General features: G+C 56.2%; 1 protein-coding gene across 1 annotated transcript in view; it reads right to left on the bottom strand.

Moving 5' to 3' along the window:
* Nucleotides 1-20,113, bottom strand: part of ATRX (ATRX chromatin remodeler) — an 82,245-nt gene that overhangs the window by 47,133 nt on the left and 14,999 nt on the right. Inside the window, 7 exon segments of the mRNA XM_078881121.1 lie at nt 2,415-2,542; nt 4,770-4,851; nt 5,955-7,254; nt 7,370-7,829; nt 8,130-8,246; nt 8,363-9,793; nt 10,749-10,816. Of these exon segments, the coding sequence (XP_078737247.1) occupies nt 2,415-2,542; nt 4,770-4,851; nt 5,955-7,254; nt 7,370-7,829; nt 8,130-8,246; nt 8,363-9,793; nt 10,749-10,816 (3,586 nt within the window).

Genomic DNA, 20,113 nt, shown 5'->3' with positions numbered 1-20,113 from the left:
TCCGTCATCAGGTGGGACCGTCACAGCCAGATTTACTGTATCAAGTGAGGCAGGGATTCAAAGATGCAAGTTCTTAAATACAAGTTAAGTTGATACAGCAAATCTGGCTGTGACGGTCCCACCTGATGACGGACCCTTGTGTAGACTCCGAAACATCGTGATTTTATTATTATTTTTCTTAATTTTTATTTAATTTTTTTTACCTACGTGACTTTACCGAAACACTAAGAGTATAGAATCCGTGTGTCGAGTGGCAGCAGCAGCAGCAGCAGGATGAGGAATCCGATGAGCTACAAAGTCACGGATGTCCAGTCGGGGGGCACGGGGTCAGTGAGTTGCAACGGCAAATGACACAAACAACACAAATCACCCAGTGTCACCCGCTCAGGGAGTCACCCACGTCATCCACCCACATCCCACATCAAGTCACCCACCTCACCCACCACCTCACTCACCACCTCACTCACCACCTCACTCACCACCTCACTCACCACCTCACTCACCACCTCACTCACCACCTCACTCACCACCTCACCCACCCACATCACCCACCCACCACCTCACCCCACCACCTCACCCACCACATCACCCACCCACCCACATCACCCACCCACCACCTCACCCACCTCACCCCACCACCTCACCCACCACCTCACCCACCCACCACCTCACCCCATCACCTCACCCACCACATCACCCACCAACCCACATCACCCACCCACCACCTCACCCACCTCACCCCACCACCTCACCCACCCACCACCTCACTCCACCACCTCACCCACCTCACCCACCCACCCACCTCACCACCCACCCCCTGGGTGTGTCCCTTTCTCTCTCACCACCCGTCTCTCTGTGGGTTCACCAGAGTGGTCGTGTCAAAGACCGAGACCTAGGGGGTCTGGGTCGTTCCCCTGCTGGATCAACATTAATGCGACCATGTCTCTACCTTGCGTGCGTTCTCTAATACACGTGTTCCTCCCATTGCAACAATCATCACCACCATGATCTACTGGATGAAGCTCAAATGTGATGAAGATGACTCTAATCTGCATTCTCCTCTCTCTGTCTTACACTGTATGACTGACAGCACCGACACCTTAAACACAATCCACCTTTATTACATTTTAATTCTCAAGTTCAAGTGCCATGAGGGAAGGGTCATTACGATAATTGTTTTTTTTACCCTTTTATCTGGCAACAAAACTGACACCTTTTTTTTACAAGGAGTCATGTTTGCATAGACCACAATACCTGCAGTCGTAATGCAAACAAAAAACACACAACTCTGATAATGTATGCACTGTCCTTGAAGTTGATTGGTCCACACCTGAAACAGCTTTCCTTAGAGCCTAGTCTCACATGGTGTTAGACCAGATGACGCCAAAAGGTGTCAGTTTTGTTGCCAGATAAAAGGGTAAAAAAAACAATCATCATATTTTTTCTTCTGGCAAATGAGGTTCCAATGTTAAATTTCCATTTAAAGCTTCTTTCGTGACTGCAGGGATTCATCTTCTTGGTTCTTTCGGTAAAGTCACCACGTAGAAGGGAAGTAATAAAATAATAAAAATAAAACATTCTAAATAATTCTCACAACGTTTCGGCCACAACGCAAGCAGTCGTCCGTACATGACTTTACCGAAAGAACCAAGAAGAAGGTTCCAATGGTGTAAAGGGCCATTACGTCAAATGTCACACACACGGCTCTCCCGTACAACCTTAACAGACTGTCGGGGCAAGGGCTGTCAGCGTGCAGCAGTGCCTATGAAGGCCGGCATGCCCGACCGCCTTTGTCACCAGGTACTCATTTAAGGCCGAGTCGACCTAGGGGAGCGTAGCGCGGCGCCGACCGCTCCACCGCCGCTCCCACCCCCAAGGAAATGGTAAACATTTAACAAAGTAACATTCCAACGGATATTTTTCTCGTGTTATTATTATAAAAAAGAAAGATGATGACGGTGATAAGAATAATAAATGCTCGGCGTGTCTTTCCGCTGCTTGCGAGATGGCCCTGACGATGACAGACACATCCACCACTGCCGCCGCCATCACCACCACCGCCGCCGTCACCACCACCATCGCCACCACCATCATCACCACCGCCAACACCACCACCATCATCATCATCACCACCACCACCACCACCACCATCACCACCACCACCACCATCATCATCATCATCACCACCATCACCACCACCACCATCATCACCACCATCACCGCCACAACCATCATCGCCACACCACCGCCACCACCACCACCGCCGCAGCCACAACTGTCACTACCACCACGATAGAGGCACTGTTCCTGTGACGATGGTGATGATGATGATGGTGATGATGATGGTGATGATGGTGATGATGATGGTTAAGGCGGCGCCGTGACCACGACCGTCGCCATCGTCGCCACCTCACCTCCTCCCTTGCTCCTCTTCTTCCCGGCCGCCTGCTCATCCTCCTTATCATCATCCTCCTCCGATGAGCTGTCCTCTCCCGACAGCTTCCCCACCATGATCTCTTGCAGCAGCATAGACTTGGCGATCCTTAGCACACAAAGACAAAGGTACCCCCCCCCCGTTGTAGCCTTCAACAGACTGCTGGGGCAAGTGCCATCTCCCTGGCAATGTATTCGTTTGAGGCCGAGTCGACCTAGGGAAGGGGCCCAGGACCGGTTCACTTAATCGTCACCGGCGTTGGCCGTGAGCGGGAATCGAACTCGGGCCGCCGGGTTTGTAGCGCGGCGTGCTAACCGCTACACGTGCACGCACACACACACGTGCACACACACACACGTACACACACACACACGTGTACACACACACGTACACACACACACACGTACACACACGCACACACGTACACACACGTACACACACACACACGCGTACACACACACACACGTGTACACACACGCACACACACATGTACACACACGCACACTTGTACACACACGCACACTTGTACACACACTCGCACATATACACACACGCACACACGACACTTGTACACACAAACACAAAGATTCCTTGTATAGCCTGACCAGACTGTTGGGGCAAGTGCTGTTAGCGAGGTCTCACAGAGACCCATAGGTGTTTGCAGAGACTCGAAGAATCATCACACACTCGCATATCGACCGGCTGCGTGTGGTGGCGTTGGGGTCAAGTGTGGCGATACTCTCCACCACTCGTCCAAGACGTGCGAGACTGCTTGGAAGAGTAGGCCAAGCAACCTGAGTGTCTGTCTCTCCCTCTCTCTCTCTGTAAGCGCTTCTTGTTAGTGGAGGGTCCCCTTCCTCCAGCTGCAATCGAGCGAGCGATCGATTGATCGATAAGCGGACGATCGAGCGAGCGATCGATCAAGCGAGCGAGCGATTGATCGATCAAGCGATAGAGCAAGTGAGAGAGCGTTTGAGCGAGCTGCCGATTGATCGATCAAGCAATCGATCAGGCAAGTGATCCAGCGATCGAGCGAACCGATCGATCGAGCGACTGAGGAAGCGAGCACGCTTGCGGGGCTGAGCCTCTAACCGAGTTCTCCGCCGTACGGAGGAGGAGGAGGAGGAGGGGGTGGGGGACGCAACGAGCTCAGGATTTATTTGGGCCGTGCCGTGCCCGGCCCGCCCGTTACGCGGGCTAACGAGCACAAGGGACGTGAAGGACGCGTGGTCTCCGCTGAAACCGGAGCCGGGCGATGGGGCCTTGGAGGTCGGGAGGGGGGTGGTGGTAGAGGAGGAGGAGACAAGGGCAGCCCGCGTCTGTCGCCAGGAATTTGCCGGCAAAGACTCAATCGCTTCATTGTGGAGCCACGTCTCCAGCAGTCTCGGCTACACCCCCCCCACTCTCTCTCTCTGCCTTCCCATCGCCCCCCTCTCTCCAGCCTCTCTCTCTGACTCCTCACTGCCCCCCCCCCCTCTTCCTCATCTCTCTCTCCCCCCTCTCTCACCCACCTTGACCCCCCCCCCAAAGCCTTCTCTCTCTCACCTCCTCTCCACCACTCCCCCATTCTCTCTCCCTCCTCTACACCTCTACACCACTCCCCTCTACTCTCTACACGTCTACACCACTCCCCCATTCTCTCTCCCTTCTCTCCACCGCTCCCCCATTCTCTCCCTTCTCTCCACCGCTCCCCCATTCTCTCCCTTCTCTCTCTCTTTCTCACCATCTGTTCCGCTCCCCACCCCCCACCCCACCACCTCTGTCTAGCTTTGCACCAAAAGTACTTCCTCCAAGAAGAAGAAGACGTAGAAAGAAAATCTACCAATCAGAAAATAAACTACGAGCGACAGGCGGAATGACGAAACCACAACGCGGGACACGGGGGGGGGGGGGGGGGGTTGGGGGGGGAGCAGAAAGACACGGGGGGGGGGGGAGCAGAAAGACACGGGGGGTGTGGGGGGACACTGGGGGGGGGGGGGGCAGTGGGACCCGTCTTGGTGGAGCGGTGCAAGGTCCCTACACTTCACCCCACCGCCACGGGCGGTCGCCAGCTGCGGGTGTCCCGTCCGCGTGGTGGGTGGGGGTGGTGGTGGTGCTGGTGGTGCTGGTGGTGGTGGTGGTGGTGCTGGTGGTGCTGATGGTGGTGCTGGTGGTGGTGCTGGTGGTGGTGGTGGTGGTGCTGGTGGTGCTGATGGTGGTGCTGGTGCTGGTGGTGGTGGTGGTGCTGGTGGTGGTGCTGATGGTGGTGGTGGTGCTGGGAGATCCGTCCCCATCATCCAGCAGCGGATCCACCGCGGCTCCTCACGGGACACCACGTGACACCACGTGACGCTACCTGTTCTCTGGGCTGTCGTCGCTCTCCTCGGACGCGGCGTCCGGCCCCTCCTTCACCTCCTCGCCGCCATCGTCCTCGTCGTCTGCCGGAGGGGAGGGGTGGTGGGGGGGATGGGACAAACCCACGGCACCTCGTCACGACTGACCTGCACGAACGTGCGTCTGTGTGCGCGTCTGTTATGTGCGTGTGTGCGTGTACACGTGTACGTGCGTAAGTGCGTCTGTGTGCGCGTCTGTTATGTGCGTGTGTGCGCACGTGTACGTGTGTAAGTGCGTCTGTGTGCGCGTCTGTTAGGTACGTGCGTGTGTGTACATGTGTACGTGCGCACGTGTAAGTGCACGTGCGCAGGTACGTGCACGTGTGCGCGTGGCAAGTGCATGTCTGCATGTGTGTCTGTTATGCCGTGTGTCTGTTATGCTGCGTGTCTGCGTGTGTGTCTTTGTGGCCACGTGTCTGTGTGTGCGTTGTCTGTGTGGCCCCATGTGTGTGTGTGTGGGGAGCGGTGGTGCAGCGGTTAGCGCTGCGCTACAAACCCGGCGGCCCGAGTTCGATTCCCGCTCACGGCCACCAACAGCGGTGACGATCGTCTGAAACGGTCCTGGGCCTCCCCTAGGTCGACTCAGCCTCAAATGAGCACCTGGTGCGATGCATAAACATCGCCACCGGGGAGACAAAGGCGGCCGGGCGTGGCGCTGTCCACCCACCCCCTCGTTTGCCGTGCCGGCCTTCATTAGGCGCTCGCCAACAGCACTTGCCCCAACAGTCTGTTAAGGCTACACGGGGGATCTTTGTCTTTGTGCGCGTGAGTGTGGGCTACACGGGGGCTGACTTGTCTGTGTGCGTGTGGCGCCCTCTGGTGGCTGTTTGGTGAAACGTGTTGTGTGTGCGCACCCGCGTGTCCGTGCGTACGTACGTGTGTACACGCGTGTGTGCGTGTGTATACGTGTGTGTGCGTGTATACGTGTGTGTATACGTGTGTGTATACGTGCATAGGCGTGTGTACGTGTGTGTGTGTGTGTGCGTGCGTGTGTGTGCGTGTGTGCGTGTGTGCGTGTGTGCGTGTGTACGTGTGTGTACGTGTGTACGTGTGTACACGCATGTGTACGTGTGTGTACGTGCGTGCGTGTGCGTGCGTGTGTGCGTGTGTGCGAGCGTGTGCGTAGGCGTGTGTGCGCGGCCAGTCACCAGAGAAGTGCTGCCCTCCGGCCTTGGCGTCCGTCACGCTGTCCACGATCGTCTTGATCCTCTGTGCCGACGCGTCCGATTCATCCTCCTCGCCCTCCTCCCCCTCATCCCCCTCCTCCTCCTCCTCCTCGTCCGCCGACGTCACCGACAGCTTGTCCACCTTTTCCTTCTTCACCCGCTCCTTGCGGGCCTTCCGTCGTAGGCGAGACTTCTTCCCCTCTTCGCCCTCCACCTCCTCCTCCTCATCCCCCTCGTCCTCCTCGTCACCCGGCTCCTTCTTCACCTCCTTGCTCTTCAGCGCCGCGCTCTTCTGACTCTTCCTTCTTGCCGCGGCCGCCGCCGCCGCCTCTTCATCGTCGTCGTCATCATCATCGTCGTCATCGCCGCCCTTGGCCTTCTTGGCGCGCTTGGCTGGCCGCAGCTTGCCGAGACGCCCGATCTCCCGCTCCAGCTCCGGGTCGTAGTTGGACGAGTCGGACCGATGGCGCCGTCGCTTGGCGCTGGCCGACCTCGTGGTGGCGCGCGACGGTGACTCCGTCGCCTCCGCCGACGCCGCCGCAGCCTTACCGCGCTTCTTGCCCGGCCGGCTTCTCGTCTTCTTACCCTCCGCCGTGTCGTCGTCGTCGTCATCGTCAGCTGCTGCTTTGCCGCCCGCCGCTCTGCGCTTGCTCCCAAGTCCCGCACGCTTCCCCTTCTTCGCGACGCCTTTCTCATCCTTGCCGACGTCGCCGCCACTGCCGTCCTTACCCTCCTCCTCCTCCTCGTCGGACGACGCCGCCCGCCCGGCCGCGCCGGCGTCCCTCGCAGACATCCTCAGGATGAGCGGCACCTCGTCCGAATCCGAGGCCTCGTCCGGCTCATCCTCGGCCTTCGTCCGAGTCCCCGCCCCTCCCGGCGGTCCGTCAGAGTCGTCGTCATCGTGGTCGGCGTCGGCCCGCGACGATTTGCTCCCCGGCTTGGAGAGACGTCGCGGCGGCGACGACGCCTCCTCCTCCTCCTCGCCCGCTCCACCCTCGCCGCCCTCGTCGCTGCTGCTGCTGCTGTTGTTGCCGTGGCGACGGGCGCCTTTCTCCTCGGCCGCCCCCCCCAGGAGGCGCTTGGCGGCGCCCAGCGAGGGGCGGCGCCGCGGCGTCGTCTTCTGCCGCGGCGACCGCTTGCTGCCGTCCGCCGCGTCCGCCTGGTCGCCGCCCCGCCGGCGGGGAGACTTCCTTAGTTTCGACTTGGGCCTAGCGCCCTCCTCCTCCTCATCCTCCTTCCCCTCCTCCTCCTCCTCCTTCCCCTCCTCCTCCTCCTTCCCCTCCTCCTTCTCCTTCCCCTCCTCCTCCTCCTCCTTCCCCTCCTCCTCCTTCCCCTCCTCCTTCCCCTCCTCCTCCTCCTCCTCCTTCCCCTCCTCCTCCTCCTTCCCCTCATCATCTCCCTCCTCCTCCTTCACTGACTCCACCTCCCCCTGATCTCCGTTCTCTCTCTGCCCGGGCAGCCGCCGCCGCCGCAGATGGTGGCGGCCCGACTCCGCTTTGTCCGCCGAAGCCTCTCCGACGCCAGCGTCCTCCTCCTCCTCCTCCCCCCCCCTCGCTCGTCTTCTCTCCCCCCTTCTTCAGCTTCCCCTTCTTCCCCTTCTCCTCGTTCTCCTCCTCCTCGTCCTTCCGTTTCTTCTCCAGCGTCTTCTTGCTCATCCTCGTCTTCTTGCCACCGTCGTCACCGCCGTTGTCGTCACCGTCGCCGCGTTCCTTCTTGCGTCGCTCGGTCGTGGCGCGAGTACGTCTACCCTTCCCCTCCTCCTCCTCCCCCTCCTTCTCCTCCTCCTCCTCCCCCTCCTCCTCCTCCTTCTCTCCGTTCTCAAAATCGTCGTCGGTGGCCACCGCCGCCGTCCCCCGCCTTGACAGGCCTCAGCCGGACCACGGGGCCCGTCTTGACGCTGGGCTTGCGGGCAGCCCTCTCTTTCGCGGGGGTCACAGCCTCCTCATCGGCCTCCTCCTCCTCCTTCCCGTGGCTCTTAGCGTCGCCACCCTTGGCCTTACGCGACGGAGGCAGCGGCCGTTTCTTCCCGTTGGCCTTCTTCCTCTTCTTGGTCGTCGCTCTTTCCTTGCTCTTTGTACCGCCATCATCCTCATCCCCCTCCTCCTCCTCCACATCATCACCCTCCACATCATCACCCTCCACATCCTCCTCTTCCACCTCCTCCTCCCCCCGCGCGCCGTCGTTTTGCCGATCGTCGACGCCGGCTTTGGCCGCGCCTCCAGCGTCGGCGGCGGCTTTGCCGTCAGCTCCGGCACCGGCTGCGGCTCCGGCGGGCTGCACGCACGACGAGATGTCGCTCAGCTCGGCGAGCAACCACGAGTCGTCCGCCACGGCGTGCTCCGCCATGTCGAAGTCGAAGTCCGCCGTGAAGGCCGCGATCGGCTCATCGCCGCCCTCCGCTTTGCTCGCCGCGGCGACGCTCGACGACGACGGTTCTTCCGCCGAGGCCTTCGCCTTTCTGACGGCCCCATCGCCACCATCGCCACCATCGTCGCTGCCGCCCTCTTCGCCGCCCTCTTCGTCGTCGTCCCCTCCTCCTTCGTCCGACGACGACGCCGCGGCCACCGCAGCAGCGTCCCCCCCCCTCTCCGGGCTCCTCCGGCGAGCGGGCGGCGCGCGGAGACTTGCGCCGGTGGTGCCGCGGCTCCGCCGGCGAGGGGACGCCCGACGAGGCCCGGCGCCGCTCCGACGCCGGGACCCTCGCCGGCTTCTCCTTCCCGGCGGGTCGCTCGGCCGGCTCGCCCTGGGACAACCTCTCCGCGTCTTCCTCCACCTCCGCGTCGTCCACCACCTCGTCCTCCACCTCGTCCACCTCCTTGTCGTCGGCCTTCTCCCTCGCCGCTCGCCGCCTGTCCTTGACTTTGTCCTTGGACGGGCGGCTCTCTGCCTGGGCCTTCCGCCCCCCACTATTTCCTTCCTTAGCGCCCTTCCCTCCACCTCTTCCTCCTCCGCCCTCCTTCCCCTCCTCCTCCTCCTCCTCCTCCATCTCCTCCTCGTCCTTCCCCTCCTCCTCCTCCTCCTCCTCCTTCACCTCCGCTGCGGCCTTCGCGGCCTTCGCGACCTTCGCCCGCCCCCCCTTGGCCTCCAGCTCCCTGAGCGAGGCCGCCTGCGTGGCCACCTCCTCCTCCATGCTCCGGTGGAGGGCCACGTGGGCCTTCCTGAGCTCCGACAGCACCGAGCGGAAGGCCCGGGCCTTCCTCAGTCGCACCGCCAGCCTCTCCGGCGACGAGCCCCGGTGGTCGGCGTCACCGTCGGCGTTGCCGTCGGCGTTGCCGTCGGCGCGCGACGCCGAGCCCAGGAACTTGATGTACTTCAGGCTCAGGTTGACCGTCGCCTCGATCAGCTTCTGGGACTTGCGGAACACCTCCTTGGGGATCATCAGCTGCCTCCGGACGTCCTGACCGCCGCCGACCGGCGGGCGCGGTACGGTGATCGCGGCGCCCGTTTCGGCGCACCTCACCGTCACCTCGCCGCCACCGCCGCCGCCACCGCCGCCATCACGAGAGTCTCGCTCGCCGCGCTTGCCCGGCTTCTCGTGACGTTTGCGCCGGTTGCGGTCATTCCGCTGCTGCTGCTGCGGCTGCCGGTGCTGCTGGTGCCGGCGTTTGCCGCGGAGCTCGAGGGACTCGAAGACGGCGTTGCAAGCGGCGACGACGTTGACGAGGGGCGCCGGGTCGCACACGAAGCAGGCCCACTTGACGTCGCTGCTGGAGACCACGTCGCGAAGGACACGGCGGCCCAGGTTGCGCAACACGCAGCTCTTGCAGAACGCGTTGTGGCAGAAGTCGCAGCACAGCAAGTTGCCACCCTCGGCACACCACCTGGGGGTACGCGGGTACGGGGGGATTTTGGGATCAGGATAGAGGTCGCAACCGGGTACCCGATACCCGTACCCTACCCGATACCCGTACCCTACCCTACACCCGTACCCTACACCCGTTACCCTACCCAATACCCGTACCCTACCCTATACCCGTTACCCTACCCAATACCCGTACCCTACCCGATACCCGTACCCTACCGGATACCCGTACCCTACCCGATACCCGTACCCTACCCGATACCCACACCCTACCCTATACCCGTTACCCTACCCGATACCCATACCCTACCCGATACCCGTACCCTACCCGATACCCGTACCCTATACCCTACCCTATACCCGTACCCTACCCTATACCCGTACCCTATACCCGTACCCTACCCTATACCCGTACCCTATCCGATATCCGGCTACCCGTACCCAGCCGTACGGGTAGCCGTTTGCGACCCTGGTGCGGCCGGGTACGGGTAAGCCGTGAGTCACTGGGTTAGTCACCGTTTGTCACTCATTTCCCAACGTCTTGTCTCTTCTCACAATTCAAGTTCCTAGAATCAACCCACCCGCGCCTGCAACATGGCTTCATCCCTGAGGTCGCAATCGGGTACCCGATACCCGTACCCTACACGCTCTCCAACACACGGCGCGTCCTGCTGAACTCGTAACTCAACTGGCACGTTTCGTTTACGTGACAAACCCTTCACTAATTGTCTGTGGTGTGTCGTGGTGCTGGTGGTGGCGGCGGGTTTGAAGACACACATTGATATTTACGCGATCTAATGTTGTTGCTTTTCTTTCAACAGCTCTATGGAGGTGGTGGACGGAGGTGGTGTCAGAAGGTGGTCGATGGAGATGATCGATGGAGGAGGTGGACGGAGGTGGTGGACGGAGGTAGTGGGTGGTGGACGGAGGTGGTGGGGGTGGACGGTGGAGGTGGTGGGAGGATGGAGACTGACCTGCACTGCTCATCCATTCCCTCTTCATCTTGGTTGATGTCGTCGCTTGTGTAGTACTTGTAGCAGCTCTGCAACGAAACCGCAACGCCACATCTCACCGAAGGCGTCACCATCTCACAGGACGCGTCACCATCTCACCGGACGCGTCACCATCTCACCGTCACAACCGCCACGTTATGAGATCTCCTTTACCAGTGGCAAAATATAGTGATAGGTTTTTACCCTTTCAACTGGTACAAAATCTGACACCTTTATACAAGGCATCATGTTTGCAATAACCACAACACAGGCAGTCAAAATGCAAACAAAAAGAAACAACTCTGATGATGATAATGATATGCACTGTCCTTGAAGTTGATTGGTCCACACCCGAGACAGCTTTCCTTAGAGCCTAGTCTCCATTGGTGTTGGACCAGATGACGCCAAAAGGCGTACAACTCAAAGACAGCGCACTATCAGAGTATTGAGAGCTCGGGGTGAAGCATTTACACTACGAGACATCTCCTTTACCAGTGGCAAAATATAGTAATAGGTTTTTACCCTTGTACTAAACCGCCACATTGCAACAAGAGTGTAGTTTTTGCGCGTTTAATTTGCGGTCCTTCCCCCGCATCTCCGATTAGCACTGTCGGCTACGTACGGAGCGAAAGAAGTTCACACACATACACGACAAGACAGTACACTAAACTAATAAAATGCTACAAATCTATAATTAATAAAATGCTCTATACTACACTACTATACACGGCACTACTATTCACTACAATACTGTACACTACACTACTATACACGACATTATATACGAGACTAAACTACATTGAAGATGAATTTCTTTAGAACCTCTGATTAGCATGGTTGGCTATGTACACAATACACTACTATACACTACACTACTATCTGCAATAGACTACACTACTATACACTACACTACTATCTGCAATAGACTACACTACTATGCACTACACTACTATACACTACACTACTATCTGCAATAGACTACACTACTATGCACTACACTACTATCTGCAATAGACTACACTACTATGCACTACACTACTATCTGCAATAGACTACACTACTATACACTACACTACTATCTGCAATAGACTACACTACTATACACTACACTACTATCTGCAATAGACTACACTACTATACACTACACTACAATCTGCAATAGACTACACTACTATACACTACACTACTATCTGCAATAGACTACACTACTATGCACTACACTACTATCTGCAATAGACTACACTACTATGCACTACACTACTATCTGCAATAGACTACACTACTATGCACTACACTACTATCTGCAATAGACTACACTACTATGCACTACACTACTATCTGCAATAGACTACACTACTATACACTACACTACTATCTGCAATAGACTACACTACTATGCACTACACTACTATCTGCAATAGACTACACTACTATACACTATACTACTATCTGCAATAGACTACACTACTATGCACTACACTACTATCTGCAATAGACTACACTACTATACACTACACTACTATCTGCAATAGACTACACTACTATGCACTACACTACTATCTGCAATAGACTACACTACTATGCACTACACTACTGTCTGCAATAGACTACACTACTATACACTACACTACTATCTGCAATAGACTACACTACTATACACTACACTACTATCTGCAATATACTACACTACTATACACTACACTACTATCTGCAATAGACTACACTACTATGCACTACACTACTGTCTGCAATAGACTACACTACTATACACTACACTACTATCTGCAATAGACTACACTACTATGCACTACACTACTATCTGCAATAGACTACACTACTATACACTACACTACTATCTGCAATAGACTACACTACTATGCACTACACTACTATCTGCAATAGACTACACTACTATGCACTACACTACTGTCTGCAATAGACTACACTACTATACACTACACTACTATCTGCAAGACTACACTACTATGCACTACACTACTATCTGCAATATACTACACTACTATACACTACACTACTATCTGCAATAGACTACACTACTATGCACTACACTACTATACACTACACTACTATCTGCAATAGACTACACTACTATACACTACACTACTATCTGCAATATACTATACTACACTACTATACACTACACCATTAAAACGTGGTTAACACCAGGGTTGCTAGCGTGGTTAACACCAGGGTTGCTAGCGTGGTTAACACCAGGGTTGCTAGCGTGGTTAACACCAGGGTTGCTAGCGTGGCACACTGCTTAAAACCGGTAACCGCTTTTCAGAGCATCATTGGAACCTCCTTTGGCAGTAGCAAAATATGATAATTGTTTTTTTACCCTTTTATCTGGCAACAAAACCGACACCTTTTTTTGTATTTTGCTACTGGCAAAGGAGGTTCCAATGGTGTAAATGCTTCACCCAGAGCTCTCATACTCTGATGGTGCATTGTCTTTGAGTTGTGCGCCTTTTGGCGTCATCTGGTCCAACACCATGTGAGACTAGGCTCTAAGGAAAGCTGTCTCGGGTGTGGACCAATCAACTTCAAGGACAGTGCATACATTACCAGAGTTGTGTGTTTTGTTTGCATTCCGACCGCAGGTATTGTGGTCTATGCAAACATGACTCCTTGTAAAAAAGGTGTCAGTTTTGTTGCCAGAGAGAAGGGTAAAAAACCTATTATCGCTTTTCAGAAGTTGGCAAAGGACGTTTGGGTTAACAGGGGGACGCGGCCGTTACAGGGTTGGCCCCTTCCTGCCTTTGGCTGATTTATGGCAGCGGACGCTCTGAAATGGTGCGACGTCGATTCTAAACGTGGAGGGGGGAGGGTGGGGGGAAACCGGAGGACCCGGAGAAAAATCCACACGACCACAGGGAGAGCGAGAGAGAGACGCAAACTACAAACATACAGCAGGTGTCAGGGTCGGGATCGAACCCACGACCTCCTGTAGACCAGGCGAGGTAGTTAACATCTCACCACGGAGAGAGAGAGACACGCAAACTCCAAATATACAGCAGGCGACAGGGTCGAAATCGAACCCACGACCTCCTGTAGACCAGGCGAGGTAGTTAACATCTCACCACGAAGAGAGAGAAACACGCAAACTCCAAATATACAGCAGGCATCAGGGTCGGGATCGAACCCACGACCTCCTGTAGACCAGGCGAGGTGGTTAACATCTCATAGCCACCGTGGTCGTCACGATGAGAAGGACACTGCCACCGTTGCTATGGCTACTCCTGATGGGAAAGACGACAGCAATGATGATGGCGACGATGATAACAACATCACTGCTGCTGCTCTGGGTGCAAACATCAAAATCATTTCTCATCTTCCCCCCACCCCCTCCCCCCTCTCCCACCCCTCTCCCTACCCCTCTCCCTACCCCTCCCCTCCCCCTCCCCTCTCCCTCCCCTCCCTCCTATCGCACCACCACCACCCCCCCTCCCTCTCCTGTAGCGATGTAAATTGGCAAGGTCACGGATGGCGGCTGGGGGTCTCCGTTCCGACCGTCGCACATTAATCTCCGCACCCCCTCGGCAGAGACCCCCCCCCCCGACACATTAATAATTACACCGGCAAAACAGCGAGGACTCGAGCGATGACGAGGCAGTTGATGCTGCGGCCGTTTGTCGATGTTACTCGCAGAAGCGGACATCAAAGAGCTACTTCTGAGTTTCCGTTGTTCTGCAAGTGACGCTCTGGTCATAGCTGGAAGCAGACATGACAGAACTACTTCTGAGTTTCCGTTGTTCTGCAAGCGACGCTCTGGTCCAAGCTGGGAAGCAGACATGACAGAACTACTTCTGAGTTTCCGTTGTTCTGCAAGCGACACTCTGGTCATAGCTGGGAAGCAGACATTACAAAACTACTTCTGAGTTTCCGTTATTCTGCAAGCGACGCTCTGGTCATAGCTGGGAAGCAGACATTACAAAACTACTCCTGAGTTTCCGTTATTCTGCAAGCGACGCTCTGGTCATAGCTGGGATGCAGACATGACAGAACTACGTCTGAGTTTCCGTTGTTCTGCAAGCGAAGCTCTGGTCATAGCTGGGAAGCAGACATGACAGAACTACTTCTGAGTTTCCGTTGTACTGCAAGCGACGCTCTGGTCATAGCTGGGAAGCAGACATGACAGAACTACTTCTGAGTTTCCGTTGTTCTGCAAGTGAAGCTCTGGTCATAGCTGGGAAGCAGACATGACAGAACTACTTCTGAGTTTCCGTTGTTCTGCAAGCGACGCTCTGGTCATAGCTGGGAAGCAGACATGACAGAACTACTTCTGAGTTTCCGTTGTTCTGCAAGCGACGCTCTGGTCATAGCTGGGAAGCAGACATTACAGAACTACGTCTGAGTGTCCGTTATTGTGCAAGCGACGCTCTCGTCATAGCTGGGAAGCAGACATGACAGAACTACATCTGAGTTTCCGTTATTCTGCAAGCGACGATCTGGTCATAGCTGGGAAGCAGACATGACAGAACTACTTCTGAGTTTCCTTTGTTCTGCAAGCGACGCTCTGGTCATAGCAGGGAAGCAGACATGACAGAACTACTTCTGAGTTTCCGTTGTTCTGCAAGCGACGCTCTGGTCATAGCAGGGAAGCAGACATGACAGAACTGCTTATGAGTTTCCGTTATTCTGCAAGCGACGCTCTGGTCATAGCTGGGAAGCAGACATGACAGAACTATGTCTGAGTTTCCATCATTCTGCAAGCGACGCTCTGGTCCACACTCAGAAACGGCCAGTGGAGGCGGACTTCACAGAGCTACCTCAGAGACATCCCCTTCTTCGTCTGCAAGTGACGCTCACAGAGAGCCGTAGACTCGCACCACGCAGTAGGGGGCAGCACTCTCCCACGCTGCCCTGCCCTGCCAGAGTGTTGCTCTGTGCGAGCGAGCGAAACCTCGCTCGCATTAAACTCTCAGACACTTGTACTGGTAGGAACCACCAGGTTACACCGGCCCACAGGGGATTATTGTGTCCGTCCGTCGTGCAGGGAGGGGCTGGGTGGGGAGGGGAGGGTGGGGAGGGGCTGGGTGGGGAGGGGAGGGTGGGGAGGGGCTGGGTGTGGAGGGGCTGGGTGGGGAGGGTGGGGAGGGGCTGGGTGGGCAGGGGCTGGGTGGGGAGGGGCTGGGTGAGAAGGGTGGGGCTGGGTGGGGAGGGGCTGGTCACCCCGTGGTGCCCTTATAAAACTCAACGTTTAACCAACTCACGCCGGCTTGTGCCCGCCCTCACAGTCGGGCATATTTGCGGAATACACCACGCCGCCGTTGACCCTGCAGGCCATTGACCGTGCAACCCAACGTTCCTACCAGCTCCCTCCACAGGACAATGTGTTTATGCGGTTTAACCAAAATTACGACCAACTCGCTGCACTTGAGAACCCGATTGAATCACAATCCAGTCTCTAATCTTGATTTGAAGCTTTCTTCGTCACTGCAGGAATCCATACTCTTTGCTTCGACTTCAGCAGTTTGTTCTTGCCGTGGTTGTCCCACCGGATGACGACTGCTTGTGTTGCGATCGAAACGTCGTGATCCATTATTTTTCTACCTACGTGACTTTACCGAAAGAAACAAAGAGTATGGAATACAGTCTGTGCGAGTCTGTGTGTCTCTGTGCCAGTCTATGTGTCTCTGTGCGAGGCTATGGGTCTCTGTGTGAGTGTATGGGTCTCTGTGTGAGTGTATGGGTCTCTATGTGAGTCTACGGGTCTCTGTGTGAGTCTGTGTGTCTCTATGTGAGTCTATGGGTCTCTGTGTGAGTCTACGGGTCTCTATGCGAGTCTACGGGTCTCTGTGCGAGTCTATGGGTCTCTGTGCGAGTCTATGGGTCTCTATGTGAGTCTATGGGTCTCTGTGTGAGTGTGTGAGTCTGTGTGTCTCTGTGAGTCTATGGGTCTCTGTGTGGGTCTATGGGTCTCTGTGTGAGTCTATGGGTCTCTGTGTGAGTGTATGGGTCTCTGTGTGAGTGTATGGGTCTCTGTGTGAGTCTACGGGTCTCTGTGTGAGTCTATGGGTCTCTGTGTGAGTCTACGGGTCTCTATGTGAGTCTACTGGTCTCTGTGCGAGTCTATGGGTCTCTGTGCGAGTCTATGGGTCTCTATGTGAGTCTATGGGTCTCTGTGTGAGTGTGTGAGTCTGTGTGTCTCTGTGAGTCTATGGGTCTCTGTGTGGGTCTATGGGTCTCTGTGTGAGTGTATGGGTCTCTATGTGAGTCTATGGGTCTCTGTGTGAGTGTGTGAGTCTGTGTGTCTCTGTGAGTCTATGGGTCTCTGTGTGGGTCTATGGGTCGCTGTGTGAGTCTATGGGTCTCTGTGTGAGTCTATGGGTCTCTGTGTGAGTCTATGGGTCTCTGTGTGAGTCTATGTGTCTCTGTGTGAGTCTATGGGTCTCTGTGTGAGTCTATGGGTCTCTGTGTGAGTGTGTGAGTCTGTGTCTCTGTGAGTCTATGGGTCTCTGTGTGGGTCTATGGGTCTCTGTGTGAGTCTATGGGTCTCTGTGTGAGTGTATGGGTCTCTGTGTGAGTCTATGGGTCTCTGTGTGGGTCTATGGGTCTCTGTGTGGGTCTATGGGTCTCTGTGAGTCTATGGGTCTCTGTGTGAGTCTATGGGTCTCTGTGTGGGTCTATGGGTCTCTGTGTGAGTCTATGGGTCTCTGTGTGAGTCTATGGGTCTCTGTGTGAGTGTATGGGTCTCTGTGTGAGTCTATGGGTCTCTGTGTGAGTGTGTGAGTCTGTGTGTCTCTGTGAGTCTATGGGTCTCTGTGTGGGTCTATGGGTCTCTGTGAGTCTATGGGTCTCTGTGTGAGTCTATGGGTCTCTGTGTGGGTCTATGGGTCTCTGTGTGAGTCTATGGGTCTCTGTGTGAGTCTATGGGTCTCTGTGTGGGTCTATGGGTCTCTGTGTGAGTGTGTATGGGTCTCTGTGTGAGTCTATGGGTCTCTGTGTGAGTCTATGGGTCTCTGTGTGAGTCTATGGGTCTCTGTGTGAGTCTATGGGTCTCTGTGTGAGTCTATGGGTCTCTGTGTGGGTCTATGGGTCTCTGTGTGAGTCTATGGGTCTCTGTGTGGGTCTATGGGTCTCTGTGTGAGTCTATGGGTCTCTGTGTGAGTGTATGGGTCTCTGTGTGAGTCTATGGGTCTCTGTGTGAGTCTATGGGTCTCTGTGTGATGAGTCTATGGGTCTCTGTGTGAGACTATGGGTCTCTGTGTGAGTCTATGGGTCTCTGTGTGAGTCTATGGGTCTCTGTGTGAGTCTATGGGTCTCTGTGTGAGTCTATGGGTCTCTGTGAGTCTATGGGTCTCTGTGTGAGTCTATGGGTCTCTGTGTGAGTCTATGGGTCTCTGTGTGAGTCTATGGGTCTCTGAGTTGATGAGACTGCGAGTCCGTGGGTCTCTCCATATCACTTATGTATCTCTGTGAGTCTACGAGTCTGAGTCTCTCGATCTGTGTGTGTAATGAGTCTCTGTGCGAGTCTATGGGTCTCTGTGTGAGTCTACGGGTCTCTGTGCGAGTTTACGGGTCTCTGTGCGAGTTTACGGGTCTCTGTGTGAGTCTATGGGTCTCAGTGCAAGTCTACGGGTCTCTGTTTAAGTCTACGGGGATCTCTGTGCGAGTACATAAGTCAGTGTATGGAGTTGATGAGTCTGTGGTTCTGTGTGCGAGTCTACGGGTCTCTGCGTGAGTTATGGGTCTCCGTGCGAGTCACCATACACTGGACACACACTTGAGAACCCGGATTAATAGCGGAGCAGCAGCAGCGGCAACAGCAGCAGCAGCAGCAGCGTCGATTCAAGCCTCGCTTTGGAATTCCCAATTGACTCTCACCTGACCATGAATCTCAATAGGCGAGCTCGCACCCTCGCTCTCTCGCCCGCCCGGTTATAAATCTCGACGGGCAGTCGGTTATTCCACACGAGATTGACTACGATAATTCCGGCGAACGAGCGAGAGCGAGCGAGCGAGCGAGCGAGCGGTGTGGCCGTTGTGTTGAGTAAGAAGTGTGGCGAGTGAAGAGAGAGCGAGCGGGAGAGAGAGGGGGGAGAGAGAATGAGCAGGAGAGAGAGAGAGTCGGGGCGAGAGGGTGCGGCAGAGCCAGAGTGAGCGCGAGAAAGACAGAGAGCGAGAAAGACAGAGAGCGAGTGAGAGTGAGCGAGAGCAAGAGAGAGCGAGCGGGAGAGCAGGAGAGCGCGAGAGAGCGAGTGAGTGAGCGCGGGAGAGCGGGAGAGCGCGAGAGCGCGAGTGAGTGAGCGCGGGAGAGCGCGAGAGCGCGAGTGAGTGAGCGCGGGAGAGCGGGGAGAGCGCGAGAGAGCGAGTGAGTGAGCGCGGGAGAGCGGGAGAGCGCGAGAGAGCGAGTGAGTGAGCGCGGGAGAGCGCGAGAGAGCGAGAGAGCGAGTGAGTGAGCGCGGGAGAGCGGGAGAGCGCGAGAGAGCGAGTGAGTGAGCGCGGGAGAGCGAGAGAGCGAGTGAGTGAGCGCGGGAGAGCGGGAGAGCGCGAGAGAGCGAGTGAGTGAGCGCGGGAGAACGGGAGAGCGCGAGAGAGCGAGTGAGTGAGCGCGGGAGAGCGCGAGAGAGCGAGAGAGCGAGTGAGTGAGCGCGGGAGAGCGGGAGAGCGAGTGAGTGAGCGCGGGAGAGCGGGAGAGCGGGAGAGCGCGAGAGAGCGAGTGAGTGAGCGCGGGAGAGCGGGAGAGCGCGAGAGAGCGAGAGAGCGAGTGAGTGAGTGCGGGAGAGCGGGAGAGCGCGAGAGAGCGAGTGAGTGAGCGCGGGAGAGCGGGAGAGCGGGAGAGCGCTAGAGAGCGAGTGAGTGAGCGCGGGAGAGCGGGAGAGAGCGAGAGAGCGAGTGAGTGAGCGCGGGAGAGAGAGAGAGAGCGAGTGAGTGAGTGAGCGCGAGAGAGCGGGAGAAAGCAAGAGAGAGCGAACGAGTGAGCGGGAGAGTGAGAGCGCGAGAGAGCGGGAGAAAGCGAGAAAGAACATGAGAGAGCAAGCGAGTGAGTGGGAGCGAGGTTAAGAGAGAGAATGAGAGAGAGAAAGCTATAGGGAGCGAGCTGAAGGAGAGCGAGTGAGCGAGCGAGAGAGCGAGCGAGAGAGCGAGCGTGAGAGAGAGAATGAGAGACAGAAAGCTATATAAAGCGAGCTGAAGGAAAGAGAGCGAGCGAGTGAGAATGAGAGCGAGCGAGTGAGAATGAGAGCGAGTGAGAATGAGAGCGAGCGAGTGAGAATGAGAGCGAGCGAGTGAGAATGAGAGCGAGTGAGCGAGCGAGTGAGAATGAGAGCGAGCGGGGGAGAGAGATGCCGCCCCATTGTCAGCATTTTATTTCACGCGGCGCC

Source organism: Lampetra fluviatilis, chromosome 60, assembly GCF_964198595.1.
Source record: "Lampetra fluviatilis chromosome 60, kcLamFluv1.1, whole genome shotgun sequence".
Taxonomy (NCBI): Eukaryota; Metazoa; Chordata; class Hyperoartia; order Petromyzontiformes; family Petromyzontidae; genus Lampetra; species Lampetra fluviatilis.
The sequence above is the reverse complement of the archived record's forward strand: the minus strand, read 5'-3'. Positions and strand labels throughout refer to the sequence as shown.